At 35.8% G+C, this 20,315-nt stretch overlaps 1 protein-coding gene across 1 annotated transcript; it reads left to right on the top strand.

Moving 5' to 3' along the window:
- The first annotated feature begins 10 nt into the window (after nucleotides 1-10).
- On the top strand, nucleotides 11-20,058 carry LOC121366404 (Down syndrome cell adhesion molecule-like protein 1 homolog). The gene is made up of 11 exons (XM_041490869.1): nucleotides 11-29; nucleotides 3,420-3,680; nucleotides 4,572-4,832; nucleotides 11,550-11,828; nucleotides 12,900-13,202; nucleotides 13,748-14,053; nucleotides 15,050-15,199; nucleotides 16,615-16,639; nucleotides 17,099-17,145; nucleotides 17,926-18,030; nucleotides 19,866-20,058. The coding sequence occupies exons 1-10, from the start codon at nucleotides 11-13 to the stop codon at nucleotides 18,027-18,029; spliced, it is 1,755 nt and encodes a 584-aa protein (XP_041346803.1). The 3' UTR covers nucleotide 18,030; nucleotides 19,866-20,058.
- Nucleotides 20,059-20,315: the final 257 nt, after the last annotated feature.

Below are 20,315 nucleotides of genomic sequence, written 5' to 3'. Positions count from 1 at the left end.
TTTCCGGGATATGGCTGTTGATCCTGACGGTACGTGTTAGGATCCAGACAGTCATTGCAGCTCAACACGTCGTGTCTGTGCGCAGGGCAACAGAAAGGGGTTGACCTCGTTTCCGTCCGACTGCCATCGATTCACGCTTCGGACATGTTGAACACTCCACCCTTTTCTGAGGGATGGGTTTTTTTGTAGTGTTGTCTACCGTTTCCTCTCCCTGGGGAGATGTTTTTCCTCCCTTTCATGGGGATGAGTTTTTCTTTTGGGAAGCCCCTTTTTATTCCCAAAAGTTTTTGGGTTTTTTGACTCCTTGTTACCGTATGTCGTGGTTCGTCCTATCTCCATGTCATTACTTCAAAGGAGCTTTTTGGGTACGGGTAAGTCCTCTGTTTTGTTACCACCTCCCATTAATGTTGAATTCACGTGCTCTAACGGTGTCATTGCACGTCCATTATAGCATATTTGTTGTGCTAGCACAGTAAGTTGAATAAGACTATTAGAACATTTGTTTCTAATTTTTATTATTATTCATACTTACCTAGTGCTAGCACAACAAACTATACCTCCCACCCACCCCTATGAGGCTTTCCCTCGGTGGACTTTGAACCGAGAATGAAGTTACAGATAGCCCGTGCAAGGATAGCATTGCGCATATCTGCAGTGAGAATTCTGCAGTGTGTAGGTATGACTCAGGTTGAATAGCATATTTGTTGTGCTAGCACTAGGTAAGTATGAATAATAATGAAAATTAGAAACAAATTTTCTAATTAATGGGCAAGTTAACGACATATAACTTATACTATTCAAAAATATTTTAAATGAGTTTAACATTTATAAACAAAAGTAATACAGTTAAAATGAAAAGTTAAAGTTAATAAAAGGATAATCACATTGCACAATCAGCTGACTGGAGTGAGTGACGAATTATTGGCTCGGTCACTGACCTTCAGGCCTCACAGTGTATATGTTATAAATCGACAAATCTAGAGATAGATCATACATAAACAGGAGTATCATTCTAGAAGATAGTCAACAAGTCTAAGTTCAGCCAGACCGAGAACCCACCCCCCCCCCCCCCCCACCCCATAAAACCCCACGGTTATCTAGACTGGTTTATGCGCTACACGATAAACCAACTGACCACGTCGTTTGCAGGCTGAAGTTGAGGCTAGACTCTACATAAGGTGTTTTACTGGTATATACATCATAATATGAATCGGATATCGAATGACATTTTACATTTGACTGCATGAATAAAGGCAAAGATTATAGGTCAAATCACAATAGAAATATGCAATTATGATATTATTAAAGCCTCAGGTTTGCATCTTAGATCAGTGTCAAAATGATACACGACTTCAGAATTCCGAACTGCGGAAGTGCGACATTCCGGAAACAGAGTGGGTGACTGGCGATACGCGTGATGCACGTGCTAAATGTGTACTTGTTTACAATGTACAAATTCCGCCAGTCATGGATTCGAATCCCTGACCTGAACGCATAAGATGTTAAAATTAAACAGTTTCACAGGTATTGATTCTAGAAAAATATTCTACACCTAGAACAGTAGTGTGACGTCACAGGTATGGATTAATTTCAGGGATACCAAAAACAGTCGCCACGTAGGCCAACGATCCAAACTCCTCTTGTTTCTGCACCCGTTATCCCCCACCCAAAGATTACTGCTAATTTCCTTGCATGTACAAACTATCCAAGATCTGAAACACTGTATCTCTCAAAGCTAATTATATCATTCTAGGAAGTCTATGCTCACGTTCTCAGCTTGGACATTTCAAAACAAACATATTTCGAACTAGATAGTAAATAAAGTTGGCCTAAAGGCCTACTCGTTTTCCCTTGTCAAATGTATGAAATACTGACCCTTGACCTCTCCCAGAATTCGTTACTCTAAACATGAAATAATCGGAACTCCGAAGTCGTTTATGTCACATGCTTGTATGCCTAAAGAGAGATATAATTATACAATAGTAAAAGTTACACATGCTTATGTTGTCATTCGCCGTATGCGAACTAAAGTTAATATTTGGTAACTAGATATATATTTCATTAAAGTGACAGACGCTAGGGTTTTTAACACAACGGCTTATTGTTCGCTAATATACCAGTTTTGTGGTTTCCGGAGTACATCTTTCTTATCAATTCCTACTTTATCATTAAACGTTGCATGCAATTACAATCTGGGATGGCGGTGTGTCGAGTACCATAACTAGGTGGCCGCGACCTACTTTTCATTACTGCATTACTGCACATGAAAGAAACTTTTTGTCCGGGTCATATCTTCCTTGTCAATTGATATAAGATCATCACACCTTGAATGCAAGTACAACTTGGGATAGTGGTATATTGCGTGCCATAACTAGGTCACCGCGACTTACTCACCGGTACTTGTATGTTATTGTTTAGAATATACTTTTCGGTACGCCCGTTTATGTCAGCAAGAGTTTATGGTCATCCTGGTGTTTGTAAAACCACGAAATGTCGTTTTCATAATTCTAAAAAATGCACATACCTCTAATAAGTAAAGGTTATGGAGACAAGCTCTGGTCTATTTTTAGATGAGGTTCCAAGTTTTAACGTCACATACTGTTGTTTCTCTCTATTGTAACTTTATCAAGATGTGTTTACATGTTTGTAGATGAACCAATGGTTCAAACTAATGTCTGTGACTGTAATTCGCCAAAAAGATAAATCGTAAATATTGTATTCCAGTTTGTCAATCTTCTGCAATTTTAGCTGTTTTGCTAATTAAAATATGCATTTTTGTATCCAGCTTAAACTTTAATGCTATGAAAAATATACTGAACACAAAAGAAAATAAGGCTTCACCGAAATCCGTGCAAGAGGTTTTGTACCACCCCACGGTCAATGGGAATGACATAATGTATATTGCTGGAAATATTCTAACGTAAGAATAACTGTATTTATGTATCAACCATTTAAACTGTACAGCATTCCATACATGTCTCTTTAAAGGGACATTCCCGACTTTGCTGCATTGTAAGATGTTTCCGACTAATAAACTATTTCTACGATTAAACTTACATATTAAATATATTTTCTTGTTTAGAATATCAGTGTCTGTATATTCAATGTGTTTCTGGTCGTCTTAATTTTTGTAAGAAGCCAAACTGGATTTTGTCTTCAAATAATTTCTCGTACGAAAAAAAATATTTTAGGAAATAAAATGAAATTTAACGTAGTACTAATATTAGAACGATCAGAAACACGTTTAATATACAGCCACTAATATTTTATGCAGAAAAATATATTTGATATATAATTACAAGTCTCTGTTAGTAGATAACATCTTAAAAATTGCAGCAAACTCTTAAATGTCCCTTTAACACAGTGAAGCGTTTATATTTTGTTGAAATATTAATATAACTGTGTGATATCTTTTTCAGGAGGTCCAGACTCTGTTACATTAAGTCCACCACCACATGGGTCTGTAGCAGAAGGAGGCAGTCTGACTGTGACGTGTGCTGCTAGTTGTAAACCACCATGTTCCTATTCCTGGACTCCGGGAAATCAGCAGATCTCACCAGCCTCTCAGTTAAAACTGACAAACATCAACAGGAGACAGACAGGGAATGTGTACACGTGTACAGCGACCAACTCATTTTTATCAACATCTAAAACTAAACAGTTCACACTGACAGTGTACTGTTAGTAGTATAATTTAATTTGCTACTTTTGTTATATTTTTACTTAATGAACGATTGATTCTCCTGAAATCTTAAGATATCATTTTAGAATTCTTCTTTTCTTCAAAATGACCTACAGTATACAGTCAGAATTATAGATGTAGATCAGTTTGATAGTGGTGATTGTTTGAGACACATTCAATGTGTTTGTTACGTAATAAAAAGGTACAATATATACTGACTGCACAAGTCGTATGGCATTTGAAAATCCCGTGGGCGGGACATAGCCCAGCGGTAAAGCACTCGCTTGATGCACGGTCAGTTTGGGTTCGATCTCCGTTGGTGGGTCCATTGGGCTATTTCTCGTTGCAGCCAGTGCACGACGACTGGTATATCAAAGGCCGTGGTATATGCTATTCTGTCTGTGGGGTGGTGTAAATAAAATATCCCTCGCTACTAATGGAAAAACGTAGCGAGTTTCCTCTCTAAGACTATATGTTACTAGTATATTATCAAATGCTTGACATCCAATAGCCAATGATTAATAAATCAATGTGCTATAGTGGTGTCGTTAAACAAAACAAAGTTTAACATTGACAATCCCTTACCTTAACCATTCGGACAAATATAGCAAAAATAAATATAGTAATTGAACTGATTTGAATTGGGACTCAACACTATACTGACAGATAATAACGTACAAAAAATCCATCAAAATGTGTGAACGCACTAACAATACTAATGCTCATATAGTTTAGAATTAACCTTTGTTGTCTAGCTGGAGATGGACTCTGTATGAATGTCTCATGATTAATTTTTAACCCCCATTTTATGTTAGGTATGACCCCATGTGTGTTTGTTAGCCATCAGCAAAGTGATTGAATTATTATTTGCTTTATGTTTATTTTGTAGATGGTCCAGACAGTGTCCAGCTGAACACCACTTCTCCACTGACAGTGAAGGAAGGTAACGATGTAGCTGTATCATGTGAAGCGACTAACTGTTTTCCATCCTGTTCTTTCACGTGGAAGTTTAACTCTCAGAGTAAACCAAGCAGTGATGTGCTGTCCTTAAATAACATACAGAGATCAGCAGCTGGTGACTACATGTGTACGGCTAGAAACAGAAACACACATAAATCATTAGACACGATCATTACTCTAGATGTGCATTGTGAGTAAAATAGTTGGTTTCGTTGTTAGAACTTTAACAACGTGTATATAGGTCTTTTAAAACAATTTGAATATGATTCATGAGAGGAGTGCGCGCCCGAACACCATGCTGTGACATCCACGCTACATAATGTTGATAATTATTAATATATATGAATATCTAGTGCCTCGTTTATAGAAAGACAGCTACTACCGAGGGGATCCTCTACATAACAATATTTTGTTAAGCAAATATTTTATAATACAAAGTGAACTGGATCTTTGTTAATAATTATTGGATCTTTGCATTCAGTAACTTGATGGAATACTAAATGTAAATGTTAAACTGAATTACAGTAATGTGTTCAGATGCCAACACATTTGATACGGTCCAGACTTGGTTGTTAGTAGTGTACTTTTAGTAAGTACAACATTGGCCACTGGCCGGATCCTCGTTAATATGCATAATAGCTCATTAATATGCAAATGTTTGCACGACGTCACAGTCCAGTCGCCTGGAGGAAAGGTCGGCGGACGTCATACCCTATTTTGCAAGTGTTGATTAGTCCATTAATTAAGCTAGAGCAATGGGTAGTATTCAATGCCTTATACGGAAAACGGCGCGAGGCACGTGACCGTTGTGGCTGGTAAAACACGAGTCTGCGCTAAGCAAATACTTTCCTGGCTAAAATAGACATAGTATTGATTGTCCTCTCACGGGGCACGGGTATATTAAATGGTTATTTTTTGTTAGTTAAAAAGGATTTGTTCGTCTTGCTAAGGTTTTAACAAACCTGATAATTAAAAATAAAACATTGGTCATCAAAAAACCCAAATGAATATGAAACCTTGTTTAATGAAGACAAAATTAGTATCATTTAATATAGCCTACACGTATGCTTCAATTAATGTTGACACAAGTGAATACTTATACAAACCGTACACAAAAGGAATTGCCATCACGTTTGCAATGTCTGACATAGTCATTTCATTCATGTGTGCGCATGCGTTGAAAATGGTGGCCAGAAAATCCAGAGCTCCGAAAAATATATAAAAAACTATGTAAAGATACACACTGGAAGTGAGCAGATTGCTTAAACTCTATGAAACAGACTGCCGAGAAACAGAAAAGAGACATGTAAGTCAATAATGCGAAATATCAATTAATTATGACAATTAAATCTGTGAATCCGATACACGGCTTACATTCGGAGCACAATTTTCAAGTTCGAAATTGCGTTGTTGGATAAGATGTCAGACTGTGATGCAGAATAGAAATTTATACTGTTTCTAAATTTACTAGAACATGAACTATAAACTTCCAGATACAAATAAACTACCTGGTATAATATAAAAGAAGCGTTTGTAGCGAACTGTGAGAACTACTCACTAGAAAGAAACATGGCGACAAGCGATGAACTGTCTACAGTTCTCCATAACACACGAGAGGTGATATATGGAAGTAGCGCCAAGACTGAGACACTACCACTAGATCTGTTGATAGATTTAATGTCAAAAATGAACACCAGACTTTCTAACATTGAAACGTATGCGAAAAAAATTGAAGATGTTGAAACGTATGCTAAAAAATTTGAAGATGTCCAGTCGTCTATCTTGTCACTTGCTAACAAAGTTTATTCGTTGGAAGCTGACGTTAAGAACGTTATCACCGATAAACGAAACATGGAATCCAATTTCCAAGGTCTGAGTAATTTGTACGATTGTGTGAAGGAAACAGGTGACAACAATAAAGCGGAAATAGAAGCGATAAAGCGGACAATTAAAAAACACTGGTAATGACAACGCGGAATACAAAAAAGAAATAGAGTCGCTGAAAAAGGACAATTATGAAATGAGAGATTTGATAACCGATCTACAATGCCGATCTATGAAATGTAACCTCATCTTCACCGGTCTTGCCGAAAACCCTAACGAAATTACAGAGTACGTAATAAGAGAATTTCTTGGAAATGAACTTGGCTTGGATTACGATTTTGAGTTTGGTAATGTACATCGTTTTGGCAAAAGACGACTTGGTTCATCTCGCCCCATTGTTGCTCGCTTTCTGTACCACAAGGATATCGTACTGATAAAGTCGAACGCGTACCAGCTCAAGGGAAAACCTTACGGTATCAGTGAGCAGTTCCCCCGGCGATCGAGGAACGCCGTAAGAAACTGTATCCCATAGCCAAACGCCTGAGACAAGCTGGACACAGGACGAAACTGTTACGGGACAAGTTATTTGTAGATGGGAAACCTTACGAGGAGGCAAATTACACCGATTATCGGTCGTTCCGAGATGTAGTACAAAACAAGCCACGCCAACAGCGACCAAGTCCTACACACGCGAGGGATACCAGACCGGCACAGAAACGACCGCGCGTTTGTTCATCGCCAACGGTAACAACCGACCCCCCTCACCTATCTGGCGCAGACCCCCATCACTTATCTGGCGCAGACCCCCCTCACGTATTCGCCGCAGACCCCAATCACCCATCCGCCGCAAACGGAGCGATGTCGGCTACATAGGACGGGCTGGAGGGTGAACATGTGATCAAAATTATGACATGGAATGTTCAAAGGAGACTAGCTTTTAAACTTTGCGACAGCGAATTTGTTAATATTATTTCAGGATGTGATTTGCTCTTTTTAAATGAATGTTGGATTGATAACACTGATGATCTCAATGTAAACGAATTTATCTTAGCCGCCCGCATAGTACGATCGAAGTGTAAGGGTTGTGGCTGTGTTTTGTATTACAAAAATTGGTTACATAAATATATATCTATTGTCAAGATATGTGCCGATACATACTGCTGGGTTAAACTTGACAAATCCCTATTTGTAAATAAACTTCACGTATTTATTTTATGTGTGTACATACCTCCTGAAAATAATGTGTTTTATGTTAAATATGACTGTGACATTTTTGATATGATATACAATGACATTTTGATCTTTCAAACCCAGGGCGAGGTATTGTGTATAGGTGACTTTAATGCGCGCACTGGAGCGGAACCGGATTATATCCCACTGGATCGGTTTGATGATCAAGTGTTGCGTAACATCGGTGAACTGTTTGACTATGTCTCTGACGAGTGTTCAACGCCAAGAGTGTCTCAAGACAAAACTGTAAATAACTTGGGTCGTAACTTGTTACGCTTGTGTAAAGCTACTGGTATCCGTATTGTGAATGGCAGATCACCTGGTGATAATATTGGTCGTTTTACTTTTTATCATAGAAATGGACCAAGCTGTATTGACTACGCTATATGCTCCAACGACATACTTCATATCGTTAGCGACTTTACAGTGTGCGATTTTAATATGTTTTCTGACCACGCGCCCTGTTTGATCGAGGTTGTTTGCTCATTGAAATTGTTTAACAAAGTTGTAGTTAATAAAGGTAATCCTTTATATATGACTTTAACTATCTGGAATGAGGAATGCAAGGTTGATATTTTAAACAGTTTAAGTGGAAAGTCCGAACAATTACAGATTCTCTTTCAAAATATTTGTCCCACCAAAGAAAGTATTGATAAATCAGTTACTGATTTAACTCATCTGATAAATGACTCGACCAAACAATACTGTTCCCACACTGTTAAATGTAAAACTGTTGGAGGTCATTGTCTAAAATCAGTCCGTGACAAACCATGGTTTGATGATAAGTGCCGTGAGTTATATCGCAGTTACAAGGAGGCTCTATATTTGTTTTAACAAGCATTCTTCATTCGAGAACAGGTATAATTTAGCTGTAAAAAAGAAAACATATAACAGCATATAGGTAAAGCAAAACGAATGTATTTATATCAGGAAGGTAACCTGTTGCATTATTTGAAAAAACACAACCCAAAGCAATTCTTCAAGCGTTTTAAGAACAAACGTAAGCAAGTTAATACGTCATTAACAATCAACGATTTTTTTATACATTTTAAAAATTTAACAAACACCGATCATGTTGAACAGGTTAATATTACCCAAATGATAGATGAATTTGACGATACCTCAGTTAATACCCATAATGAAAGTGTTTTTGAAGAATTGGATAAAATAATAACACCTGCTGAGATTGAACATGTTATTTCAAATCTTAACGAGACAAAAACCTGGCCATGATCTTCTGTTAACTGAATATTTCATAGAATTTAAAGACATTTTATTACCCGTTTTAAGCAAGCTATTCAATAGCATTATTGATTGTGGTTTATTTCCCCAATTCTTGGTCAAACGGGATCATCCTACCCTTATACAAAAAGAACGACCCTAACGATGTAGGCAACTATAGAGGTATAACTTTATTAAGTGTTATATCCAAAATATTTACTTCTCTTATTAACAAAAGACTTCTACAATGGAGCAGTAATCACAATATTATATCTGATGCCCAGTTCGGATTAAGCCTGGCTATGGAACTTGTGATGCAATTTTTTCCATACATAGTCTGCTATCATCCACTTTAGCGCATAAAAAACGTTTATATTGTTGTTTCATTGATTACAAAAAGGCCTTTGATAGTATTAATAGAAATAGTCTTTGGTATAAACTAATCGGATACGGTGTCACAGGAAAAATTATTAACTATAATTAGATCAATGTATAATGATGTTAAATCATGTGTTAAACACCACGGGTCCTTCTCTGATTCTTTTTCAACTAGTGTGGGTTTAATGCAGGGAGACGCACTATCGCCTATGCTCTTTTCTCTTTTTGTCAACGATATTGAACTTGACCTGTTAAACCACTGCAATAACTCTTACGAATTGAAATATTTGAACTTATTATTGCTAATGTATGCTGATGACACAGTTATTTTTTCAGAAAGTATAGAAGGCTTGCAAGAAATGTTAAATTGTCTAAATATATATTGTTATAAGTGGAATTTATGTATTAATACCGATAAGACCAAGGTTCTTATATTTCGTAACGGAGGTATTATACGAGATAATGAAAAGTGGTATCTAGGGGATAACGAATTGGAAATAGTAAATGAATTCAATTATCTGGGATTGGTATTAAAATTCAATGGAAAGTTTGTTGAGACACAAAAATGCATTGCTAATCAAGGTCGCAAAGCTTTATTTGGTTTGCTGAGAAAATTTAATGATTGTAACCTTAATGTAGAAACTAAGTTATATTTGTTTGATACTTATGTTAGCAGCATATTAAGCTATTGCTGCGAGATTTGGGGATACCATAGCGCTACAGATATTGAAAAGGTACACATCGATTTCTGCAAAAGAATACTTGGTGTAAGTAAAAAATGTACTAATATGATGGTATTCGCAGAACTTGGTCGCTTTCCTTTAACCACTTCTCGAAAATTCAGAATTATTAAATATTGGCTGAAAATATTAAATACTAAAAACTGTATTTTAAAGAGCTGCTACGAATTATTATTAGATGATATCAATCTCCCTAGATTTAATTGGGCAAATTCTGTGAAAAATATTCTACTAGAAGTAGGCCTTCCTCACATATGGGATAGCCAACAGGTCGAAAATAAAACTTCTTTTCTTATTCACAGTTAAACAACGTTTAAAGGATCACTTCATCCAGGATTGTAACAGAATAATTGATTCGTCATCTAAAGGATTCTTATATCAACATCTAAATCCTACTCATAATGTCAAGAACTATCTAAAAAAACGCCTTGAATTTGTATACAGCAAACTGATTACCAAAATACGATTATCTGACCATTGCCTTTGTATTGAAGTCGGGAGACGCCAAAATACCCCAAGAGAAAAACAGATTATGTACACTATGTGATAATGAAACAATCGAAGACGAATTCCATTTTATTCTGAGTTGTCCTTTTTACCATGATCTAAGAATAAATTACATAAAGAAATACTTCTACGTCAGACCTTCCGTGTTTAAGTTAATCAAACTATTGAACTCGGAAAATATAAAAACTTTAAACAATCTTGGAAAATATTTATACAAGTCTTTTCTAAGAAGGGAAATGTTCTTTAAAAATTAATATATTATGTTTACCCTCCTATTGACATTTTATATACTCTATTCATGTAATTTTGATTGTTAAATATCACACTATGTATATATGCACAACTGTTACTATGATAATAATATTGATGTTTATGTCGCGCCTATAGCCAGGATGGCTTTGGATAATAAAGAAGAACCGTCTGCTTTCATCAACATGACTTGCAAAACAACATAAATGACTTGATAGTATAATAAACTATTTAACTAAATAAAAAATGCACATAGCGGTCACGCGCCTCGTGTTGTTTTCTAGACAAGGCATTGATTACTATCCATTGTTCTAGCTTAATTAATGAACTAATCAACACTAGCAAAAGTGCACGACGTCCACCGACCCTTCCTCTGTGGCTGACCTGTGACGTAATGCATACATTTGTATATTAATGAGCTATCGTGCATATTAATAAGACTCCGGCCAGTTCTGTTTATTAAAAGTACACTACTGTTGTTCTGTTTATCTCTTCACTATCCAGTCATTGTGACTTTTATTTATTTGCCATTCTAGTTAAAATAACAAAATATTGTTGTAAAATAAGTATTACCTTGGAGTTCATGAATAATTTATATATACTTCAGAGTATACCCAAGTTAGATTTAGCCTATAGGTTTAACTCAGAATCTACTCATGTATTATTTTATAAAATATTTTCATTGCAATATTTAACTCCGAAGCAATTCCCTATTCTACATGGAATGATCCATTTGTTTCTAATATATGTACTTGCAGACCAATCTTCAATCAGTTCTCTGACTTTAAACTCGCTCTCTACACCGGTTACAGTTGATGAGCTGACTCCTATGATTCTGAGATGTGATGTTGACAGTAATCCAGGATCTCACATCAAATTGCTGAACAAATCACAGACTCTGCGTGAAGTAACACACTCTAAACAGGCGGAGTACACGTGGAACGAGGCTGGGTGTCTGGATACAGAACACTACATGTGTGAAGCGGGAAACAACATCAAGTCAGCTGTCAGTGAAAGTGTGCAGCTTGTTGTTAGATGTGAGTTACACATTAGTATAATTAATGATTAATGTGTAAATTATTGACCAAATGTTATTCACTCAGTTCTAACAGTAAAACTAAAATGTGTTTGCTTTCTTAGTCAAATTACTTATATCGTGACATACTTATTTTAGACCAAATAACTAACACGTCGTACATTAGTCATTTAATATCGTTTAGTACCTTAATTACCTCGTTTATAGTATAATCATTCCATATTATAGTCAGGTCATAAAACACTTTTTCTGTTTAGACTATTACCCATTTTATAACTTAGGCAATTTGCTCATAATTCTACTAACTGGCAAACATTAAACAGAAAAAACCGTACTGAGGAATATAATAGAGCGGCAGCTCCACCCTTGTTTGATACTTTTTGGTCCTTTTCTTCATTGTCCAAACAGAAATAGTCTTGTCGTAAAGTGTGCACCTAATGCTGTTTCTCGTTGCTGATCAAAAAGAGTAGCCCATGGAATGATGTCAGTAGGTATTCTCTATCATTATCTCTGTGGTCCTTAACCACATGTCCATAATTAAATTGTTATTGCATCATTAAAGGCATACTGTCACAGACCACTGACCTATTTAATAGTCTAACAAAGTATTACCTGAACAAAACTAATTTGATTTGTCCCTAAATGTACTTTATTCAACCATCTTAATAACCACCATACTCCATTTATTAATGACATTTTGTAAAAATAATTGAATTATGGCAATGGTCCATAATTCAAAAACTAAAATTGCCGAGAGGGATGACATGGATTTCACACCATCATGGTTCAGTTAAGGTGATCCGATAGCTAGATTTGGTTTCCAACAATTAATGTAATTTTTATCTATTATCCATATTTTGAGAAATAAGGTCCTTAAATCTGTGACAGTATGCCTTTAAATAAATTTTTCGTCATTTCTCTTCCATTTCTGAACAGTTTACTACAAGCAGTAATACATACACAACTTGTATATAAGGTAATTAAGAATACAACATATTTTACGCATGTAAATAGTTTTTAGTTATCTGTATGGAGGCAAATTCTAATAATGTAAGCAGTCAATATATTCCAGGTTCACCTAGATTAGACCATCGAGTTCCATTCCAGAAAGAGTTTACAAGAGCAATTGGCGGTAATGTGACTCTAAAGATATCAGTAATTGCCAATCCAACACCGACGTTCACCTGGTACAAACTGACTGATGGAAACAGAAATAATATTGGGTCTAGTAGTTCACCTACAACTGACGTAACTGCTGCTGGGAAACACACACTAACAGATATTCAGCATGGAGATATTGGTACCTATCAGGTTGTGGTGTCAAATGGAGCTAAAAACACAGATCTTGTGAAGAATCTGACACTTTATGTAGCAGGTATGTGTAGACGGATATTCTAGTTATAAACTGTAACTGTAGACCATTGAGTTATTCAAATATGGATATGCTAGTTGTAAACTGTAACTGTGGACCATTGAAATGAGATCTCACTGCCATTCTCTCATGGTCTTAATTTATCTCACATCGCCCAGTGCTGTACAACGTGTGAGTAGATGTGTTTGCTAGCTGCAGACTAAGTAGCTGTAGAACACTGACGAGGATTGTTATTAAAATTGAATCTTACTACCACTCCAACTTCGCCTTTCCTTCAATTGCTTTTGTGATTATATCAAATTAATTACCGGGAGCCATCATAAAATAACAGCCTTTTTAGTGTAAGTAGGAAGGACTTAAGCAATTAATTATGGTTTTCCTGTCTTAGTTGAATTAGTATGTCATCATTTCGCTTAGGCTGTATTATATTTGCATTTTAAAATGCGTTTTAATGTTTAACAATAGTGTTTTTATTAACGTTTAACTTTATTTACATAACAAATGCTTGGGTATGCGAAAGTTTCATTAAATATCTTTGTTTCTCGAAGGTCCTCCGAATATTCCCTCTGACCTCACAGTATGGAGCAGTGACCCACACTCAGTCTTAGTTGCTTGGATAGGGGGATTTAATGGAGGATCAGAGCAGACGTTTGTTGTACAATACCGAGCAGACAGAACATCACAGTGGACAAATCTCACTAATGTGATTCCAGAAAACGGTGTTAACACCATTCAGAAAGCTGGTATACCAAATCTTCAACCAAAGACGAGATATCTGGTGCGGGTTTTAGCTTATAATAGATATGGATACGAAGACTTTACCAAGGCACAGAAAGCTTTGACATTACCTCCAGGTAATAGTCATAATGTACAGACTCTCAGATAGAGCTTTGTTATAACGCTGGGCTACATGTAGTTCATCACCTCAGGTGCGAGGAATCACGTGGTCGACACCTGGGTGGTTCGAACTTGTCTTTTCCATCCCAGACAGTGACCCCACGACAGATATATCAAAACGTATTTCCTTATATGCGATGCAGATGTAATATAATTTAGTAAATGATATTAATTGTTTACGACGTGCATTAATAAAAATCCAATCTTGATTTATTCACATAAATGTGGTGCGTTTTTTTCTTCCATCTTTTAATAGAGTAAGCAATCGTTTTTTGTACCATAAAACATCGCTGCCATTCTCATCATTTAGCAATACTGCACCATTTCTGTGTGTGTGTCTGAGGGGTTGGTGGCGCATACTGAGTACTGCTTTTCCATACCTTTAAAGCGAACATGTTAAAGGCACATTCCTGAGTTTGCTGCATTGTATGATGTTTCAGACTAATACAAAATGTCTACGATTAAACTTACATATTAAATATATTTTCTTGTTTAAAATATCAGTGTCTGTATATTCAATGTGTTTCTGGTCGTCTTAATATTTGTAAGAAGCCCAAACTGGATTTTGTCTTCAATAATTTCATACGTACGAAAAACATATATGTTAGGAAATAAAATGAAATTTAACCTAGTACAAATATTAGAATGATCACAAACACGTTTAATATACAGCCGCTAATATTTTATACATTAAATGTATTTAATATGTAATTGCAATCATTAAAAAGTCTCTGTTAGTCGATAACATCTTAAAAAGTGCAGCAAATTCAGGAATGTTCCCTTAATTCTATTTCTGTATTTCGGGTAGTCGGTATAGCATGGGTTTTTTTGGGGTTTTTTAATTGTTATCGTTTTTACATTTCTCAACAACAGACACGTTTATTATTAGTGCAACAGCCACTCTCTAAGTAAAATGTATCTTTGTGTGATAATTGTTGTTTGTTTTATTAAAGGTGAATCTTTTCTGCCAACATCATCACATGAAGTAATCGGGACAGGGATTGCTATAGGGATTTTGATAGGGATTGCGATTGCTGTCTTGACAGAGACTGTCTTTGTTATTTTGTGGAGACGAGGTTATGTGTGTGCTTCTTCAAAATCAGGTGAGACTACAGTTTAATTTCTATTCTGTGTATTATTATATTACAAGTGATGTAACCAATGTTCTCAAGTATAGATATAACATATAAATTTAAAGTATGAAAGGTCTATTCAGGGTTAAAAATTAACATGAAAACCAAGGTGTAGGGCCAGTTGAAGAAAAATCTTACTTGCCCTTCTCAAATTCAACTAGCCCTCCGATTATCACATTGGAATTAAACTGCAGTTAAAAATAAAACTATAGTGTTTTATCAGTTGAATAATAACCGTTTGCGTTAAAGAAAACCAATGAATTGCCGCTTAACTTCATAATGAATAAAGTAAAACTTGATATCAAAACATGTTGATAAGTTTTAAACCCATACCAACTCAAATAAAAAATATTAGAAAGAAATCCAGTATAAATAAACATGTTTCTTTACATAGTACCATTAAATTAAATATATTAAATCTCATTTTCAATACAGGGTAAAAGATAATGCAGTAGAAACACGCTAAATGTATAACTGCGCGTGCTTTAGTAAACTAGTCTGGGAGTGGCAGTCTTCTTTGTGGCGATGCAAGAGGGATGGGATAAACTTTGTGGTGATACAAGAGGGGTGAAATTCCCAGCAAATGATTTCTTCAGGAGTTGCTATTCTAGACAGAGATCCGTGGAATCATCCACTCTTTTGCTAAATGCCCACTCGACTCTGCTTTGTGCAGATACGGCCCTGATCATGTATTATGGTTGTGTCATTCAGATTACCTTGGATGTTCCATCAATTGTCTTAAAACGTGTATCAAACACAAAAAAGAGTTAACCTATACCGTTTGATGGTAATTTGTAGATAATTTTTGTTTTAATGCACACTGCACTTTTACCCCCAATAAAATGTTATTTGAGACGGTATGGGTTTAAAACTTAATAAATTAATATGTTTTTATATGCATTTTATCTTTATTCATTATGTTGGCGCTCTCAAAATATAGAACATGTTGAGTTCTAGGTAGTTTGCTACCAGATCTGTAGTTCGCGCCACATAGACGTGGTGTGTTTTGTCACATTCAAATCAATATCAGTGTTTCTTTTTTAACTAGCACCATGCTCGCCAGACACTAAAATCAATGGTCGCCCAACGGACTACCTTTGTAAAATTCGTAGTCGACCTTAGCCAATAAAGTTCGCTACGGGCGACCGGGCGACTGCTAATTTTCAACCCTGTCTATTGCTTTTATGTACATGGTTTGGTATTTTGTCTTAGTTTTCTGGTGTATGGGATTTGATATATTTACCATTAATACTTTTTTAACTGATCAACAAACGAAGTGAACTTTTGGCAGGAATGGACATATTGGTAAAAGATAAACACCGTTTACAAAGATTATTTCAGCATGCTTTTTATTGTCTTATATCCTCTCTCTGTTTTCTTGACAGATGGGCAGCAGTCTAAAGGTAACGTGTAAGTATAACACTGCGTTTTTAATTAGTTTATTTGTAATTGGGAATCCTTTACACACACACACACAGACAGATATATACACACACACGCCAAGACACGCAGTGATAGAATCACATACACAAATATAATGGCACAAACACGCAAATAGATAAGACGCAATAAGAACAGACGCACACACATAATTTATATTTTTCTTTCATGTTCCAGGCAATGCATACTAAGCAAACAATAATCTATTAAGGAAGACAATGGCCATACTGACTTCATTTTACTTTATGAATAAACATGAGACATTGTTTCTAAAATGTCACCTAACTCTTGATAAACTCCCCTCCCTTAAAATACACTGTATTGTTGCTTTGGTACAGCTTTGAATCTAAACAGTCATACTCTGAATGAGAGAAATAATTTGATATCTACATTTATGCTACTATAAATTGGTTTGTTGTTTTGTTACAGGCATCAACATGCAACACTAAACGACACACGGCGTGGTAACAGTACTGGTAAATTTATTTTACTTTCATTATTGATTTGTTTATACGTTCTCTCTATCATCCCTTTCTCTCTATATCTCATTTTATTGCGCGCGTACACACACACACACACACACACACACATGCACACACACGCGCACCCACATATACACAGATATATACACAAACTCTATATCTCATTCCACTGCATATACACACACAACACATACACTCGTAAATACACACGTACATACTAAACAAATACAATCTATTTGATTTGTGTATATATAAACATGTTTTATTAACACACCATATATATTAATTATTTTGATATGATGCTACACTACTGGTAATTGTTTAATGGTGTTTTAATTAGTCAGCTGGTGTGTTAGCTTTCAAATGCTGGTTATTGGTCTCATTGGTGCAGTAGTTAAGCCATCGGACTTGTAGGTACAGTATTCACAGCCCGGTACCGGCTCCAACCCAGAGCGAGCTCTTAAGGAATCAATGGGTAGGTGTAAGGCCACTACACCCTCTTCACTGTCACTAACCAACACCCACTGTCCTGGGCAGACAGCACAGATAGCTGAGGTGTTTGCCCAGGACAGCGTGCTTGAACCTTAATTGGATATAAGCACGGAAATAAGTTGAAATGAAATTGGTCTCATTACTTACAGTAGACGTATTGTGAGTCGTACACCCAAGTGACGTTTTGAAAAATATTTTACATATAAGTGTTGTTGGATGTAAGAAATTAAATATATATGTATGGATGTATAAGTGTATGTAAAGTATAACTGTGTTTTTCAGAACTTGTTAATTCTGATGACCAGACAAACACTTACGAAGGACTTGGAACTCGAGACGATACGCCATATGCAAAAATGGAACTTTATGAAAATCTCAAGACATGAGGTATACATATTTTATTGGTGTATTAAATACGCATTGCATTGGCATATTAGCATATCCAATACCCATTTTATTGGTGTATTAAACACACAACTCTTCTTTTCTATATATATGAAGGCATTCATTTTATTGACATCCCATACTGGTGTGAAACAAAGGCAAATATAAACAAGAAATTCTAAAAATATCAACTCTGCTTGTTTCTGGCAGAAAATGCAACCCATAGTTACATCTTCCGGGACAACTCCCAGAAAAACTTTCTACCAGGAAGAAGCTTTTCAGTTATAAATTAGTACCTCTCCACTATGACACTAATAATTATTATTAACCACGCTATGACTCGTAATGGGGATACTTAAATACAAAGCTTGTAACACCTGTATTATCATCTATAAATCATTAATACTCGCAGACAATATTTAACAGTTTGCCAGTGTCAAGGTCATGGGGAGGTTACCTCTTTACAGCAAGAAACTTTTTGACAAAACATAACTGTGCAAAGTTACATTTATGGAACATGATGTATAGCAATGTGACGGAATATGCTCTTATCTTTTCGCCTGTGGCGATGTTAATTGTTTTAGAGGGCCGTGTGCAGCTTGGTTACATAATACCTCCGCGCGACCGTGCATTCTAATACACACCCAGACCAGTTGTGGAGGCCATGTGGCCAGTAGTTACGTAATAACTCCGGTAGTGCGGTTTATGACCGGGGTATTGCTGGCGAACTGGCGACAGTAAGTCTGGCCATCTAAGAAAAAATACCGTCTCTGGGAGTTGTGGAAATATCACATGATAGGTGAGGTACCGCGTTGTGCCCCCAGGCGATATTCGCTGTCTCTGAGAATTTTGAATAAATAGATAGGATTTTAGATATATCGGGAGAAACATTGGAACGTTCCCGGGGAACGTTTGTCCGTCTGGACTGGTAAATATATTTTTCTGCTCTGTTGTATAACCTTGATGTGATTGATGTGACCTTAAATATTTTAATACTGTATTATACCAATATTCTTTAGACAGTGTCTCCGGTAATCTGACGAAGTAAATTGTGGGCTTCACTGTTCTAATATTTTTATAGGAGTATTTGGTAAGATAAAGCTTAGCCAGTCATCCTAGAGGACCTAGGTAAACTGTAGGTTATTGTCTTTATTGTGATAGGTACCAGTATTAATTCTGTATTACAAGGTTACTGAATGAGTAGTTAAGGGTTAATTAAAAATTAACCAGTTAGGAATAGAGTTGTAATTCCTTTATTAATTAAGTTCCCCTGGCAGCGTTTCTCAATTATCACACGTGTGCGTGTTGTATCACGGTGAAGTGATTAGAATATTGTGTAAACTAGACACCTAGTGATTAACTAATTAAGTGATTAGTTCTGGGTTGTTATATTTGTTGTTATTTATTAACTACTGCGGCAAGTACATTTGTCAGCGTAGTGTTAATAAAGATTCCAAAGTGTATTGTTTTTTGTTGTGTTTTCTAGTGAACTAAACGTGCTATATTATATATATTTATATAAGATATTATCTCTGATTATACCTAGAGCCGAGCCACTCGGGTATTAGACTGCCCGATACAGAGAGATCTAATAGATATACAGTTAGAAGAGATATTTGGATAATCGTGTTTTATTCAGTTACGGGTATTATAGGATCCCCGTGACAAGCAACAAGACACGAAATGTTGTAATGAGACCAAACTGTGGTTTACAAAACAGACTATCCAACTGTATTCGTGTGTAATATTATTTTATCTTGCTTCACATGTTTGTAATTTCTTAAATTTGGATTGTCAGAGGCACAAACTATTTATTGGGTTTTATTCTTCTTTTGCAGAAACCATTGTGGTAATATACGTCACAGAATAACGTATACGTAACACTGACACATTCTGTTGGACTTTCCGAGACCAAGTCACAAGATGCTTAATAACACAGCACTGACTGAACTGATATCTATGCAATACCTTATTTTTGATGTGAAAATAATCGATACATTTAACCTGGAAAAGTGCATTTCCATAGTTTAGGTCCCCTATTGAACGATATATATATATATATATATATATATATATATATACATATCTTATAGTCTTATATAATTATATATATTGTACATAGTTTTCTGTTTATAAAAAAATATTGTTATATAACTGTGTTGTACATAGTTGTCTATTTATAAAAATAGTCATAGAGTTTGTATGATAAGCTGCGTTCACATCTACACTTTACACTGGTTTAACTAAACTGATATGACAAAACCAGATCAAAATGTAATTGTGAACGC

This window comes from Gigantopelta aegis, unplaced genomic scaffold (assembly GCF_016097555.1).
Source record: "Gigantopelta aegis isolate Gae_Host unplaced genomic scaffold, Gae_host_genome ctg5562_pilon_pilon:::debris, whole genome shotgun sequence".
Lineage (NCBI taxonomy): Eukaryota > Metazoa > Mollusca > Gastropoda > Neomphalida > Peltospiridae > Gigantopelta > Gigantopelta aegis.
Note: the sequence above shows the minus strand (reverse complement) of the source record. Positions and strands in the feature narration are given on the sequence as shown.

Bases quoted from the DNA above. Each gene is read 5' to 3' on its own strand.
- LOC121366404 (XM_041490869.1), top strand. The intron at 13,203-13,747 runs GTATGTGTAGAC...TGTTTCTCGAAG, and splicing joins TCTGACACTTTATGTAGCAG to GTCCTCCGAATATTCCCTCT. The intron at 15,200-16,614 runs GTGAGACTACAG...TTTTCTTGACAG, and splicing joins GTGTGCTTCTTCAAAATCAG to ATGGGCAGCAGTCTAAAGGT.